The sequence below is a fragment of the Macrobrachium nipponense genome, chromosome 6 (assembly GCF_015104395.2).
Source record: "Macrobrachium nipponense isolate FS-2020 chromosome 6, ASM1510439v2, whole genome shotgun sequence".
NCBI lineage: Eukaryota > Metazoa > Arthropoda > Malacostraca > Decapoda > Palaemonidae > Macrobrachium > Macrobrachium nipponense.
Window position 1 is genome coordinate 112,991,386 of NC_061108.1, and position 17,675 is coordinate 113,009,060.

Genomic DNA, 17,675 nt, shown 5'->3' on the forward strand with positions numbered 1-17,675 from the left:
GCCATCCAGCATCAGTGACAAACAAATAAACAATTTGTATGGTCTCTCGGCATAACCCTTTAAAAGGCAAAGATCACGTGACTTGCTCGGATGCTTGGACAACTTGCCTCATTACCGAACGCAGTCAGTAGGCAGCTGTCAGAGCGCCCGAGTCAGTCACGGTCTACGCTGTGGACTTAGTAGGTTGTTGCAGAACAATCATTACTTCATCGTAATAGATTGTCCCAGTACCCATACCATGGACACCCACCATGGAGTGTCGCTGTCCTATCCATTGCCGAGAAGAAGAATCTTCGCTGCAATGGGATAGGAGAATGAGAGACTCTTCGCTGCAGACTTTAAGAGAAGTCGTAACGTTTCGACCTCGACCATTAAGCGATACATAAGCATGTTCGCAGATGTCTTCAATGACAGGAACTTAGACATGTCTGAATATAAAGATCTCCAAGACCTTCTCAGATCCTTCGACACTACTAAGGAGAGACTACAGTCCCCTCCAGCATGGAATCTGGACGTAGTCCTGAAGTTTCTCATGAGTGATAGGTTCGAGCCTTTACAGGAAACATCATTTAAGGACCTCACCATGAAAAATCTTCTTAGTTAGTTAGTCTAGCGACAGCGAAAAGAGTCAGTGAAATCCATGCCTTCAGCAAAGCTGTAGGTTTCAGACAGGGCAATGCTATCTGCTCTCTACAGCTGGGATTTCTAGCGAAGAACGAACGCCCTTCTCAGCCCTGGCCCAAATCGTTCGAGATTTCAAACCTGTCGGATCTCACAGGTAAGGAAGTAGAGAAAGTTCTTTGTTCGGTAAGGGCCCTGAGGCATTACCTGGAAAGAACGAAGCAATTACGTGGCAATTCAGAGGGGCTTTGGTGTTCTGTCAGAAAGCCCTCTCTGCAAATGTCAAAGAATGCGCTATCCTTTTTTATAAGGCATTTAATCAAGGAAGCACATTCAGCATGTAATGAAGTGGATCTCAGGCTACTGAAAAGTGAAGACTCACGAGGTTAGGGCTGTAGCAACCTCTGTAGCTTTTAAACAGAATAGATCCCTTCAAAATATCCTGGACGCAACCTTTTGGAGAAGCAAATCAGTGTTTGCGTCGCACTATCTGGGGCAAAAGCAAACTCTGTATGAAGACTGTTGCACGCTGGGACCGTTCGTAGCAGCTCATCCAGTAGTGGGACAAGGGACTATCCCTGAAATCCCATAACCCAATACCCTTTTTCTTACCTTGGAACTATTGAATTTTATGGTTGTTTGTGGAGACTGGACGCAGTCTCCCACAATCATTGATCCTTAGTCAGGTGGTCAACTTGTTCCTTGGTAGCACCCGGAACAAGGGTATTGTAGGGAGTCTAGTCACATAGAGGTTTCACCGGTTGACAGTCTCCGAGAGGTCTTCAGCCCCCTGGGTGGATCGTTGGATCTCATAAGGAAAGCAGACATAATGAGGCAGGATATCATTGAAGTCAGCTTCCTTAACAGGTACGAACCCGTAAGTTGGTTTTTAATTAACACTTATGTCAATTCCAACGATAATGGCTGTCTCTGACCCACCACCAAAGGTGTCAATCAGCTATATATGTAACTACCAGGTGAGTTAGATGTTTGAAAATGTTATTTTCATGATAAAGTAAATTTTTTAACATACTCACCTGGTAGTTATATATAATTTAATTCCCACCCTCCTCCCCTCTAGAGACTATGGGCATGGAAGATCTGAGGAATAGTTAGAACAATTCTATGTACCTGGGTAGTGGGCGCACAGGTGGTGCACCTGACTACCCAATCGGCGATTGCCGCTAGTTTTGAAATTCTGCTGTGACATCAGGGACGTAAGCTATATATATAACTACCAGGTGAGTATGTTCAAAAATTTATTTTATCATGAAAATAACATATTTAATAAGGTCATCATGCTCCTAAATAAAATTGGTTTTCTTATTAAATTTTATATTATATATATATTATTATATATATAGATATATATATATATATATATATATATAATATATATATTATTATATATTTAGGATTAATTCCTGAAAACCAGCCCAAGAAGAGCCTTTATTATGCTCAGAGGTCTGGATAAACTAATCTTTTATATAATATAATAATGATAATGTGTACAGTGGATTGATGGCAGCCTGTGGTCAAAGCTGCAAAAATTACAGTATCTTATGCTGTTTCAGTACAGGGTACCTGAAGCCATAAATCTATGGATTTAGGAAATAGACAGTGGAGGAAAACATGGCTTTATAATAACGGCAAAATGTACTGTGCTCTGACTCTAGTTTGATGATTGTTTATATTATATATATATATATATAGATATATATAGATATATATATAATATATATCTATATATATATATGTGTATATATATTGTGTTATATATATATTCTATATATATATTATATATATATATATATATATATATATATATATATATATATATATATATAGTGTGTATATATATCTATATATATATATATATGTGTGTGTGTATATATATATATATATATATAATATATATATATATATATATATATATATATATATATATATATATATATATATATATATATATTTTTTTTTTTTTTTTTTTTTTTTTTTTTCATTCATTTCCATGTCTGAAAATAGCATGGATCTCAGAGAGAGAGAGAGAGAGAGAGAGAGTGAGAGAGAGAGAGAGAGACGAGAGAGAGAGAGAGGAGAGAGAATGTATATATTATATATATATATATATATATATATATATATATATATATATATATATATATATATATAATATGATCCATGCTCTTCTCAGACATGGAAATGAATGAAATTCACATTTAAGAGCCAGTCAAGATTTAAACCTGCATTACTTTGGGGGGGAAATAACATTGTTCATACTTTGGGTGCTTGGACACCCCAGTGCAAAATACTATGTCAAGCCACTTTTTCCAAATAATATTGATATATCTCTTAAAGTATACTCTTCAAATCTCATATTAACTGCCTGATTTAATTAAAGCCCATTTTGACCTGTTTATACAGTAAAAATAGGAAAATAAAAGAATACTGAATATTCATATATACGTACTGTGATATACTATTGATAAGGATGCGTGTCTAAATGCAAGAAAAATGGTTTAATTTCTAAATTGCCTCAATTTGCTGAAGTAACTTATCAAAAACACAAAAGAATTCAACTAGAATTGCAGCTACAAATATTAAAAAACCCAAAAGAATTCAACTAGAATTGCAGCTACAAATATAAGTAAATTCAGTACCATTACATATGAATATATGTAACATATTTACACTAAAGAATACAAAGAAATTAGAGAAAACAATAAATAGAACATGAAAATTATTTGAGTTTTCTCCTGAAAACACCCCTTGAGCAAGACTAGTATATTACATTAAGAACAACTCCTTTGTGTTTGCCATATCAGAGTTACCAATTAACTAAGTGGTCTGGTTCAACTATTTATTGGTAATAATAGCTGTGTACAATCAAAAGGGACTTAGCTTACAACCTACTAAAGCATACATTATTATACCAAGAAGTAAACCTACCAACGCATCCAATAGAGGCCGAGACCTTTGGCCTTCAGTTCACCTAAGTCTTACAGCTGGTATTAAATGCTCACTACCCCAGCCTGTTTTGTGCAACACGGCCAAGTTGATTTTCCATCATCATTTGGTCTGGCCCAAGCTATTTGTGCACCATCATTTGCTCTCATAGCCACTTAACCTATGAACTGCCTTTTATGATGCATCTCAAATATTACAACAGACTTTTGTACATGAACTTCCCTGCCAGATATATACTTAGCTATAGTCTCCGACGTTCCGACAGAATTTCAAATCTCGCGGCACACGCGACAGGTAGGTCAGGTGGTTCTACCTTACCCGCCGCTGGGTGGGCGGGCGTATGAACCAATCTATCTCTCCAGCCAGATTTTTTTTCTGTCGCTGAAGCGATAAAAACAACTGTTGTCGGTTCATTCCGATATATTCTTCATTTCTCGCTTGCCTGGAGATTGATTTGGACATTTTGGTGACGTATTCGCTCTATGTTGGCTTGGCATACGCTGATTGTGGACCGTTATTGACTTTGCGCTGGATTTTCTGTTAGAATGTCTGATTTTGATTTGTCCTGTTTCCAAAACTCCGGTTTTGTTAGAGTATGTGTGACCGATGGATGTAAGGTGAGGTTACCGAAAGCTGCGGTTGACCTTCACACTTTCTGTGTTAAATGTAGGGGGAATGAATGTTCGTTTAGTAACCCGTGTCAAGAGTGTGAGGTTTTGAACGAAGATGAATATAAGGCTCTTTCTTCTTATATTAGGAAACTTGAAAGGGATAGGGTACGTAAAGCTTCTTCAAGGAGTTCGAGCAGGTCGAGAATGAGTGAGAATGAAACTAACATTAATGTAGTTTTAGAACCTTCCTCCCAGGTCTCAGCTCCTGCTCCCTCACCGAAGCCGTAGATTCGTCTTCGGAGGCGGCGGCCTCAAAGCTTCCTTGTGTTCTAAGGAAGACAAGAATCTTCCGTACTGATCAAGTAGAGATGGTCAGTGATGATAAGTGCAGTGTACCCAGTGATGTGGAGGGTGCGTCTGACCGGCTCTTTAGTGCCTCCAGGCCTAGACCTCTTCCAGACTCCCAGTTCCAGTGGAGGGGATTAAAGTCGAAAGCCGCAGGAGGGCTAGGGAGAGCCCCCACCGGTCAGGCGTCCCCTCGGCAGATCCTGAAGTTCGCTCCCAGGCTGCCTTGGATCGTAAGAAGAAGAATATTCTTCGCCAGTGTTTTTCGTCATCCTCTCCTTCCGCCGCCGAAGTGGTGGTTGGCAGCTCTAAGGAGGCGTCACGCCCGTTGAAGAGGGCTGCGGAGGCTCCCTTCAGTACGTTAGCGTCCAGCCCAGAAGACTTTTCTGATGTAGCTTCCTTGCAAGCAAAGAAGCCTAGGAGATCCGGAGATCGCCCTCCTTCTCCCGCGCTCGCGCTGAGCTTGCTTCGGAAGAAGATCCTGGGGACTCTCCTTCTCGAGTGCAGCGGTGCCTACAAGCTCAGATCACAGCCTTGGCGGACTCCTTGGCATCGAGATCGCGTAGAAGGAAGGATTTGTCTCTCCCGATCAAGAGATCGAGGCGCGTTTCGTCGGAAGAGCGCTCTCCTTGTAATCGGCGTTCTCCTTCTTGAGGATTCTTCTACACATCGTAACTTTTCACGAGAGGAACACCACTCCCGCTTCGGAGGTGTCGAGACGCCATTCGACGGATAGGCGCTCCTTGGACTATGAAGATATTTCCTCAAATCGGATTCCTGCCTCGGGTAGACGCTCAGCCCCTTCTGTTTCTCCTTCTTCTAGAGTTCGTGCAAGAAGAGAGAGTCGCTCAGGTCATAGAAGACTTGGTTCGTCGTCTCCGTCTCATCTTTCTTCTCCTCGTCTTCTCAGAGAACCTAGGGAATGCCCTTCTGAAAGTAGGCGCACTTCTCCTTCCGACTACTGTAGTCGGGCGTCGGATAGCGTGACTGGTAGGCGCTCATCGCATGGAGTTCGCTCCTCCCCTGTAAGACATCAAGAGGTCTAGTAGGAGCCCTGCTCCTGGTAAGCGTCATTCGTTTAGTAGCTGTTCTCTGGAGAAAGACACCTTGATCCTCGTTTGCTTCGTTCTCACTAGTAGGCGCTCTTCGTTCTCGAGACTCCCTACTCCTGATCGGTCTCCTCTTGCTAGAAGTCAAGAACGCTCAAGCGCCCTGATTCTGTTAGGCGCTCGGAGCCTTACAGACGTTCTCCCCTTGGTAAGGACCAAGATCTCGCAGAACGCCCTGTTTCGTTTAAGCGGCTCGGAGCGTAGCAGCCGCTCTCCGCTTCGTTAGGCATCAAGAGCCTCTCAAGCGCCCTGCTCCCTGAAAGGCGCCCTATTTTTAGCAAAAACGTTTCGCCGCTTGGTAGGCGCCAGGATTCCACTAAGCGCCCTGTGACAGATAGGCTCTCGGCGCCTAGTAGCCGCTCCTCCTCAACGTTCGGCGCCAGGATCTTAGCAGGCGCTCTCCCTCTCGTAGTTTCCCTAGGGATAGACGTGGTCTTTCTAGAGAAAGGAGTCCTTCCTCTTTGGCTGTTAAGAGTTTGTCTGCATTTAGGAAGGAATGCGAGTTTAGACAAGAAGTTTTCGAATAAGCGTCCTTCTTTTACAACTCGTCGTTCTCCTGTACGCCTTTCTACTTTGGAATCTTCTCCCATCATTCAAGACGTTTGTCCCTCCTTCATCGCACTGTACCCCAGCTAGGAAATCATCTAAGGATTCTCATAAGGATCCTCATCCCCCGTTCTCCTCCTCAAGAAGACCAGGAAGCCTCTGAGGAAGAAAAAAAACTAATACTTCGGCAACAGTTTCTTCGTACAAGAAGCTCACAGAGCTTCTCCTTCAGGAGTTCGGAGAGTCTTTGAGCCCTACTGCTCCTCCTTCTCCACACTCGTTGTTCTCCACAGCGAAAGCAACGAAAGGATCTTCGTGTGTGAGAATGAAAAACCGACTCTTTCTTATGAGAAAGCGCTCAAGAGTTTCGGTTCATGGATGCGTACTAAAGAAGAAGCGGGGAAAACAATGTTTGCCTCCTTCCCTCCGTCGAAGCTTTCAGGACGGACAGGATTTTGGTATGAGACAGGAGAACCCTTGGGACTGGGCCTTCCGTCTTCAGCTGACGCAGATGAAGATTTTTCGGCACTAGTAGACGCCCACTAGAAGATCAGCTTTGAATTCGGCCCAAAACTACGTGGGCAATGAATGAAATGGATCACATTCTAAAAGGCATTTTTAGAGTCTTGGAAGTTTTTCAACTTTCTCGATTGGTCCCTCGGAGTCCTAGCCAAGAAACTCAAGGCACCGACACGTTTTCTCCGGAGGATTTGAATTGTGTCTTATCCTGTATGGATAAATCGGTGAGAGATGGGGCCAGCGAAATAGCTTCACTGTTTGGAGCAGGGGTCTTGAAGAAAAGATCAGTATTTTGCTCATTTTTAACAAAGTCGGTCTCACATGCTCAGAGATCGTCTTTGCTTTTTGCCCCTCTCTCTACACAGCTGTTTCCTAAACACCTGGTTCTAGACATTTCGAAGGCTCTCTCTGCCAAAGCTACGCAGGACCTTCTAGCGCAGTCTGCAGGAAGCCGCGCCCTACCTTCCAGACTAAGACAAAGAAAGCTAAGCCGACCTCTCAGGAACCCTTTCGAGGGGCATCTACCCTCTAGATCCTCTTCGTTCAGAGGTCGGAACCACCAAATAGAAGAGGGAGGACTTTTACGAAGTCAATCAAACCTCCCAAGTAAGACTCAAGTCCTTCAGACAACTGTAGGCAGCCAGGCTTTTACAGTTTGCAGAAGTCTGGGGGACCCAGAAAGACGCAGATTGGCCCTAGGACCCCTTGTCAATTTTGAGGAAGGGCTATCTAATCCCGTTCTCTTCGAGGCCTCCCTTGACGAATACCCGATGGGAGTTGACGGCCAGATACAGGGAACCCCATCATGAATCAAGCCCTCCGACTAGCGGTAGATCAGATGCTGGAAAAGGAGGCGATCGAACTAGTGGCAGATCATCTTTCGGCAGGCTTTTTACAACCGCCTGTTCCTAGTTCCGAAAATCCTCAGTGGATGGAGACCGGTGTTGGATGTAAGCGCCCTGAACTTCTTCGTCGAAAAGAAGAAGTTCACGATGGAGACCACTGCCTCGGTGTTAGCAGCACTCCGTCCAGGGGACTGGATGTGTCCTTGGACTTACAGGACGCTTACTTCCACGTACCAATCCATCCTTCCTCGAGGAAGTTTTCTAAGATTCATGATGGGGGAAGAATCTTCCAATTCAGGGCCCTGTGTTTTGGCCGGCTCTCCACGGCCCCCCAAGTCTTTACGGCCATCATGAGGAATGTGGCACAATGGCTTCACCTAGAAGGGGTGAGGATTTCGCTCTATCTCGACGATTGGCTTATAAGGGCCAATTCCAGAGATCGTTGTCTGAAGGACTTGAAGAAAACCCTGGATTTGACTTATTCCTTAGGACTTCTGGTCAATCTGCAGAAGTCAAGTCTGATTCCCGCTCAAGAGTGCGTTTATCTGGGATCCAGATGAACTCTCTGAGTTTTCGGGCTTTTCCGTCACAGGAGAGGATAGCCGGGGACTCGAAAAAGTAACAACCTTCTTAGGGAAAGAAGTATGCACAGTGAGGGAGTGGATGAGTCTGCTGGGGACGCTCTCCTCACTGAGCAATTTGTTTCCCTAGGAAGGTTGCACCTGAGACCGCTCCAATTCTTTCTTCATCGGAATTGGAGTCGTCCTTCTCAGGATTTGAAGTTCTCCCTGTCAATTACTCTTCAAATCAAGAAGGAGTTAGCATGGTGGGCGGATCCCGACAACGTTTTTTTTTTCTCGCAGGGACTGCCTCTTCAATCCCAGAAACCCAGCCTGGTGTTGTTCTCGATTGATGCGTCGGAAACAGGTTGGGGGGCGACTCTGGGAACCAAGGAGGTGTCAGGAACATGGATGGGGGACCAGTCTTCCTGGCACATCAACAGGAAAGAACTAATAGCCGTGTGGCTTGCTCTGAAGGAGTTCGAGTCAGATGTGACAGGAGCAGTTGTGCAAATAAACTCGGACAACACCACGGCTCTGGCATACATCAGGAAACAGGGGGGAGGGGGAACGCATTCCTTCTCTCTGTACGAAACAGCAAGAGATCTTCTTCTGTGGACGAAGAAAGGGGGATAAAACTTCTCACCAGATTCGTACAGGGAGAAAGGAATGTAAGGGCAGATCTCCTCAGCAGGAAAGATCAGGTCCTTCCCACAGAGTGGACTCTGCACCAATGATGTTTGCCAGAGCCTTTGGAAGTTGTGGGGCAGGCCTCTCTTAGACCTGTTTGCAACTTCAAAGAACAAAAGACTGGATCTGTATTGCTCTCCCATCTCGGATCCAGGAGCAATAGGGATAGACGCTCTCCTACTCGATTGGAAAGGACTCGATGTATACGCGTTTCCCCCCTTCAAGATTCGGGGTTTGACTTTAAAAAAGTTCGCAGAGTCAGATTCCGCGAGGATGACTTTGATAGCTCCCTTTGGCCAGCACAAGATTGGTTCACAGAGGTGCTGGAATGGCTAGTGGATTTTCCAAGATCGCTTCCTCTAAGGAGCGATCTACTCAGACAGCCCCACTTCGACAGGTACACACAAAACCTCCCCGCTCTCAGTCTGACTGGCTTCAGACTGTCAGAAAACTGGTCAGAGCGAAAAAAGGCTTTTCGTCAGCAGCTGCTAAGGCAATCGCTAGAGCGAGGAGGTCTTCCACATTACGAGTGTACCAATCGAAGTGGGATGTCTTTCAGAAGATGGTGCAAGAGGAATAACGTTTCCTCTTCCAGTAACCTCTGTGAATCAAATTGCAGACTTCTTTTATTCTTAAGACGAGAATGTGGCTTAGTCCGTTTCGACGATTAAAGGCTATCGTAGTATGTTTGGCGAATGTCTTCAGGCACAGGGGGCCTCAACTTATCGGAAGATAAGGACCTACAGGACCTTATTAGGTCTTTTAACACAACGAAATGCAGTATCCTAAGACACCTAGCTGGAATTTTGGAGGATGTAGTCCTCCAATTTCCTTGGGTCCTCTAGGTTTTGAACCCCTAATTCAGCCTCATTCAGAGACCTTACCAGGAAGACTGTTTTTGATGGCTCTAGCTTCCGCCAGAAGAGTGAGTGAGCTTCAGGCGATTGATGGTAATGTGGGTTTTAAGGAGGACTCTCTCATTTGCTCTTTCCTTCCTGGTTTTCTTGCAAAGAATGAGAACCCATCAAGTCCATGGCCCAAGAACTTCGAGATTCGTGTTATCTTCTTTGTAAGAGAAGAACCCGAGAGAACTCTTTGCCCAGTGAGAATGGTGAAATACTACCTTAGAAGGAAAAGAGCAACTGAAAGCCAACCGAGAGGTCCTGTGGTGTTCAGTAAAAGAGCCTACGCTCCATTGTGAAGAACGCATTGTCCTTCTTCTTGAGAAGCCTCATCAAAGAAAGTCACACGGATCCTGCAGAGAAGAACATCTAGGCTTCTTAAAGTGAAAGCACACGAAGTAAGAGCCATAGCAACTTCTCTTGCTTTCAACAAGAATATGTCCGTGCGAAATCTGATGGAGACAACATTCTGGAGATGTCAGTCAGTGTTCGCGAACCACTAACTTACGTGATGTGAGAATCACTTACGAAAAAATGTCTTCGCCTTGGGCCCGTCCGTACGTCTGCGATTCAGTGCTGGGGCAGGGAGCTGGAACTCATCCCTGTTTAGTATATAAATTTTTCCCCCTTGTATTTGTTGTTGTTGGTTGCCTTAAAGAGGATGCATGAAAGGCATCTCTTTAGGTCGTAATACTAATCTTTAGTAGTTTGGTTAGGTGGTCTGATGAGTGTGGCTCCTTGCAGTAGTAGTGGTTAGGACCTGTTAAGATAGGGACGAACTCCCTTTAACAGGATCCGACTTGGATTCTACCACACAAAGGGATCACATATCCCAGTGGTAGATCCGAGAGTCTTTTCAGCATCAGGTCACGTCCTAGCTGTAGCTCTCCAGGCAACGCAGACTCAGAGATAATATCAATGAAGTCTTCTGCCTGAACAGGTAAGAACAAGGTTATTTATATCCTACAACATCAGTTGTTTCTTATCTCTCCTTATTACTTTAGCTGTCTCTTACCCTCCACCAAGGGTGCCGAATCAGCTAAGTATATATCTGGCAGGGAAGTTCATGTACCAAAAATGATATTGTTAAACTACAATAAAGTTTTGTACATACTTACCTGGCAGATATATACGTCTAATGGCCCACCCAGCCTCCCCTCAGGAGACAGGTGAAAGAGAAAAAATCTGGCTGGAGAGATAGATTGGTTCATACGCCCGCCACCCAGCGCGGTAAGGTAGACCACCTGACCTACCTGTCGCGTGTGCCGCGATGATTTGAAATTCTGTCGGAACGTCGGAGACTATAGCTAAGTATATATCCTGCCAGGTAAAGTATGTACAAAAACTTTATTTTGTTAGTTTAACAATATCATATTTCAGTAATGCTCACTTAATGCAAAAGTATTTGCTCAATCTGGAGGTGTGGAATTAATTTCTTGGGAAAGTCTCCAATTGGCATTTGTTGGGGAGGGGGAGTTATTTCGAGATTGTGTGAGGACATAAAATGGCTCACTTTTTAGGTTAGTCTTAACTTTTTTAAACTGCCATGTTTCTCATTACAACTAGCTGTTCATCTTCTTGGCTACTGCCTTTAGCCATCTGTAATAAAGTCTGTGAAATATAGTAGTGGGTTTTTGGGCAAAGGATTATTGAAAGAACTTTTTGAAATTTCAGGTGATCAAGAAAGGTATTACAGAATGCTACGAATGCCAGCCAAAGCCAGCACAGAAAACTTTCCCCGGTTGCACTATTAGGAATACACCATCAGAGCCAATTCACTGTATTGTGTGGGCCAAGCATCTATTTAAGTAAGTTATATTTTTGTTTTATCAGACTAGCATGTTTTTAACCCTCTTACGCCGATTGGACATAATAAACGTCGAGATAAATTGTCCCCCGGGTGCCGATTGGACGTATTAAATGTCGACATAAAAAAGTTTTTTTAAAAATTCGCGGAAAAATACTTATAGGCCTACCAGCCGAAAACTTTTGAATCACGCGCCTTGGGAAATGCTGGGAGCTCACGGATCAAGGCGTTGTTTTGTTTACAATTGTTACGCAGGCGCGCAAGCACGAATTTCTTTCTTATCGCACTAAAAAGTATCAGTTACACATCTCAGAAATTATTTCGTCACTCTGACATAATTTTTGCACCATTTTAAATTAGCCGTTACATGGAGTATTATATATGAAGATGTGCGCAATTTCATGTAGAATACAACAAAAAAATACTCATGAATGTAGCTTTTATCAGTTTTGAAATATTTTCATACAAATAACGATGTGCCAAAATTTCAACCTTCGGTCAACTTTGACTCTACCGAAATGGTCGAAAAATGCAATTGTAAGTTAAAACTCATATATTCTAGTAATATTCAATCATTTACCTTCATTTTGCAACAGATTGGACGCCTCTAGCACAATATTTTGATTTATGGTTTATTTATGAAAAAACTTTTTCCTCACGTCCGCGCAGTAACTCTTCCGATAAATTTTTTTTTTGCATAAAGTTTTATATATGAAAATGTGCGTAATTTTATGCACAATACAACTAAAAACAACCCATGGTTGTAGCTTTTATCAGTTTTGAAATATTTTCATATAAATAACGATAAGTGCCAAAATTTCAACCTTCAGTCAACTTTGACTCTACAGAAATGGCCGAAAAACGCAATTGTAAGTTAAAACTCTTATATTCTAGTAATATTCAATCATTTACCTTCATTTTACAAGAAATTGGAAGTCTCTAGCACAATATTTTGTTTAATGGTGAATTTATAAAAAAAAAAAAAAAAAAAAAAAAAAAAATTCCTTACGTCCGCGCGGTAACTCTTCCGAAAAAAATCAGAAATTTTTTCGTGCAATTGTCGTAATGTTTACACCATTTTAAATTAGCTGTTACTTAAAGTTTTATATATGAAAATGTGCGGAATTTCATGTAGAATACAACTAAAAATAATTGAAGGTTGTAGCTTTTCTCATTTTTGAAATATTTGCATATAAATCACGATAAATAGAAAAAAAACCATGTTTGGTCACTTTTGACTCTACCGAAATAGTCGAAAAACGCAATTGTAAGCTAAAACTCTTACAGTCTAGTAATATTCAGTCATTTATCTTCATTTTGAAACAAATTTGAAGTCTCTAGCACAATATTTAGATTTATGGTGAATTAAAAAAAAAAAAACTCCTTCCCTCCGCGCGAGGATTCTCCGCCACAAATCTCCGAAATGCGTACGTCGCATTATCGTTATATTTGCTCCATTTCATATTAGGCGTTTCATAGAGTTTTATATATGAAAATGTGTGCAATTTTATGTAGAATACAACAAAAAAATAATTGAAGGTTGTAGATTTTCTTATTTTTGAAATATTTGCTTATAGAAAAATATATATAAAAAATTCTACATTCTGTCAATTTTAACTCGTCCGAAATGGTCGAAAACTGCAATTGTAAGCTAAAACTCTTACAGTATAGTAATATTCAATTAATTATCTTCAATTTGAAACAAATTGGAAGTCTCTAGAATAATATTTTGATTTATGGTGAATTTAAAAAAAAAAAAAATGTTTACGTCTGCACGTTATGAATTCATGCATCATTTTGTGATAATATTTTCTCTATGTTGCTTTGATTGTTTTACAATGTGTTATATACCAAAATGATTGCAATTTTGTGTACAATAGAATGAAAAAAAATTAACTCCTTTGCTTTAACTGTTTTGCTAACAGAGCGATTTGAATACAATTATATATGAAATTTTGTTTTTGCGCTATCATATATCGCATTATTTATATATGATAATGATATTTTTTTTCATTTCTGATGGTTGCATACTAAACTTCAGGCAATGACAAAAAAAAAGGGAGCCAAAAATGAACTCTTAATCTTGGAAACTGAGCGCGCTGTGATTTTTAAAATAAATATTCCCGCTTTGGCACTCACTCCGAGACCCCCTCGGCATACGGGAGACGATTTTTATTATACCCCTTCGGCGTTAAAGGGTTAATAACATAATTGGTTTGCGCTCAGTATTTAAATATGACAAAAGGAAGTGTTATTTTCCATGCTTGGTGTATATGAATACTTTCATGTATTTACGGATTGTCTTAACCCTTAAATGCCGATTGGACATATTAAACGTCGACGAAAATTGTCTGTTGGTTGCCGAATTGACGTATGAAGTGTCGATGCAAAAAAGCTTTTTTAAAAATTTGCGGAAAAATAGTTATAGGCCTACTTGGAGAAAACTTTTGTATCACGCACCTTGAGGGATGCTGGGAGTTCACGGATCAAGCTGTTGTTTTGTTTACAATTGTTACCCAGGTGCGTTCTAGCACTAAAACGCATCAGCGACACATCTCGGAAATTATTTCATCACTTTGACATAATTTTTGCACCATTTTATATTAGGCATTACATAGAGTTTTATGTATGAAAATGTGCGCAGTTTCATGTAGAATACAACAAAAAACAACCCATGGTTGTAGCTTTTATCAGTTTTGAAATATTTTCATATAAATAACGATAAGTGCCAAAATTTAAACCTTCGGTCAACTTTGACTCTACCGAAATGGTAAAAAATGCAATTATAAGCTAAAACTTATATTCTAGTAATATTCAATCATTTACTTTTATTTTACAGCAAATTGGAAGTCTCTAGCACAATATTTTGATTTATGGTGAATTTATGAAAAAAACTTTCCAATGTCTGCACGGTGACTGCCGAAAAAATCAGAAATTTTTTTCATCCGATTGTCGTAATGTTTGAATCATTTCAGATTAGCCGATACATAAAGTTTTATATATGAAAATGTGCGCAATTTAATGTAGAATACAACTAAAAACAACCTATGGTTTGTAGCTTTTATCAGTTTTTGAATATTTTCATATAAATAATGATAAGTGCCAAAATTTCAACCTTCGGTCAACTTTGACTCAACCGAAATGGTAAATAAACGCAATTGTAAGCTAAAACTCTTACATTCTAGTAATATTCAATCATTTACCTTTATTTTGCAACAAATTGGAAGTCTAGCACAATATTTTGATTTATGGTGAATTTATGAAAAAAAAAAAAAAATTTTCGTCCGATTGTCGTAATGTTTGCACTGTTTTATATTACCCGTTACATAAAGTTTTATACAGGCAGTCCCCGGGTTACGACGGGGGTTCCGTTCTTAAGATGTGTCGTAACCCGAAAATCGTCGTAAGCCGGAACGATGTTCTTGAAAACATGTCCACAGGGAAAATTTCACTAATTTGCAATTTTTCTTAGGGCCGTATCTCTAAAATTATCACTAATTTACTTTTTTCATGTGCAACACTGTGTATTCACAAATTACTGTATATTTTCATTAAATATAAAGAGAGAGAGAGAGAGAGAGAGAGAGAGAGAGATTGATTGCATAAAACCATTAAATTCGTTGACCATTGTATGGCATTGTTAAGCTCCGAGTGTCACTGGAGTTATGAGGTAGGGAAATTGATACAGAAAAAGAGGAAGGGAAGAATTTTCTTTTGAAATTAGTTATCGTATTATTACTACTTCTATTATTATTATTATTATTTGCAAATATAATAAACATGTGCATCTACCATAAAAATTCTCTCATCTCAGTAAGAAAGAGGAATTATCCTTACAAGTGAAATGGAAAGGTCATTTTCATCTCTTTAAAATACGACCATTATGAATTTTGTAATTAAAGTTTTATTATATTATTATTATTATTATTATTATTATTATTATTATTATTATTATTATTATTATATTAAATAACTGAAATTATCAATTAACATTTTACATACTAGTACCATAAAAATTCTTTCATCTCGGTAAAGAGAGAGAGAGAGAGAGAGAGAGCCTTACCTTACCTTACAGACCTTACATCTTGTTCGGGTTGCCCCAGTCCCTCATGTGAGGCACCTCTAATGTCTACCAGAGAGTTGCTAGTACTCTTCCGGTATATTTTTGCATCTTCCAATCTTGGATGGTCTGGGATGCAGTTTTAGATATTTGTCGAGCTTATTCTTAAACACATCTACGCTCACTCCTGATATATTCCTCAGATGAGCTGGCAACGCATTGAATAGACGCTGCATTATCGATGCTGGTGCGTAGTGGATTAATGTCCTGTGTGCTTTCCTTATTTTTCCTGGTATAGTTTTGGCACTATTATCTACCTCTGCTTGCTCTTTCTGATATTTTTAGTTCCATTGATATTTTCTGCTATTCCTTCTATCTGTTTTCCATGCTGAATTATCATGTATCGTTCTCTTCTCCTTTCTAGACTATATAATTTTAAGAATTGTAGTCTTTCCCAGTAGTCTAGGTCCTTAACTTCTCTATTCTAGCTGTAAAGGACCTTTGTACACTCTCTATTTGTGCAATATCCTTTTGATAGTGTGGGTACCCATATCATATTGCAATATTCAAGTGGACTACGAACATATGTTTTATAAAGCATAATCATGTGTTCAGCTTTTTCTTGTTTTGAAGTGCCGTAACAACATTCCCATTTTTGCTTTACATTTTGCCAACAGAGTTGCTATTTGATCATTGCATAACATGTTCCTATTCATCATCACACCAAGGTCTTTAACTGCTTCCTTATTTGTGATGGTCCTCATTATTAGGTCCCTTATATGCATATAGCTTTCTTTCTCTGCCCTCCATAATTTATTGATTCAAATTTATCAGAGTTAAATACCATCCTATTTACCTCTGCCCAATCATAACTTTGTTAAGGTCTCTTTGTAGAGCGTTCCTATCTTCATCACAAGTAATTTCTCTACTTATTCTTGTGTCATCTGCGAAACTACTCACTACCGAATCCTTCACATTATTGTCTATGTCTTCAATCATAATAACAAACAGTATTGCAGCTAACCACCGTACCTTGCGGCACACCGGATATTTCCTTGACTTCATAACGATTTCTCGTCGTTTGCAATAACTATCTGTTTTCTGTTGTGTAAAAATTCTTTTAACCATCTCCTACTTTTATCCACGATATTGTGTTTTCTAATTTTCTTCGCTAATATATTATGGTCTACTTTATCAAAAGCTTTTGCAAAGTCTAAATAAACCACAATCTGTTTCATTTCCGCTTTTCATATTTTTGAATATGTTCTCACGGTGGACTAACAGTTGGGTTTTGTGTACTTTTTCCGGGTACGAAACCATGTTGTCCTTTATTAAACAAATTATTTTTTATTAAATGTTTCATAATATTTTTCTTCATTAACCTTTCATACACTTTCATAATATGTGATGTTAGACTCACAGCCTAATAATTACTTGCCTCTAGTCTTGATCCACTTTTTTGAAAGTAGGGGTAATATAATGCTAATTTTGTGCTCATCATAAATCTTGCCTGTATCTACACTTTGTCTTAATAATATTGCAAGTGGCTTTGCGATAGAATGAACTACTTTCTTTAACAAAATAGCAGGAATTCCATCAGGCCCTGCAGCAGCTCCATTTTTAATTTCATTAATAGCCTGCACAATATCAGCTTCATTAATATCTATGTCAGCTAAATATTCACTATTTTCATCCCTTACTTCTATATCATTATCTTCATTATCTATTCTAGGGGTGAATTCTCTATATCGTTCTGCCAGTATGTTGCAATTTCCTTTTTTTTTCATTCGTTAATCTCCCTTCAATTCTCAGCCGGGCCTATTTCTATTCTTCTTTTATTCATCTTCTTCGCATATGATATAATAGTTTGGGGTTTTGCTTGATATTTAATAGGGTTTTTCTTCCAAGTCCCGTTTTTCATTTTCTTTTGATTGTATAACTCTTTTGTTCTGTCCTTTTCTATCTTACTTTTTAGTTCTATAACTTTCCATGCATTTTTTTCTTTTGCAAGACCTTTTTTCCACTTTCTGATTTTCTGGAACAAGATCCTTCTGTCTCTTGGTATGCATGAATGATGTTTACTTTTCTTCTTC

The 17,675-nt window shown here is 39.8% G+C and overlaps 1 protein-coding gene across 2 annotated transcripts in view; it reads left to right on the forward strand.

Moving 5' to 3' along the window:
- Positions 1–17,675, forward strand: part of LOC135216904 (SUMO-activating enzyme subunit 2-like) — a 79,916-nt gene that overhangs the window by 33,437 nt on the left and 28,804 nt on the right. For both annotated transcript variants that reach the window (XM_064252443.1, XM_064252444.1), the window contains exon 4: positions 11,390–11,523. In XM_064252443.1, the coding sequence (XP_064108513.1) occupies positions 11,390–11,523 (134 nt within the window). The remainder of the gene's footprint in view (positions 1–11,389; positions 11,524–17,675) is intronic.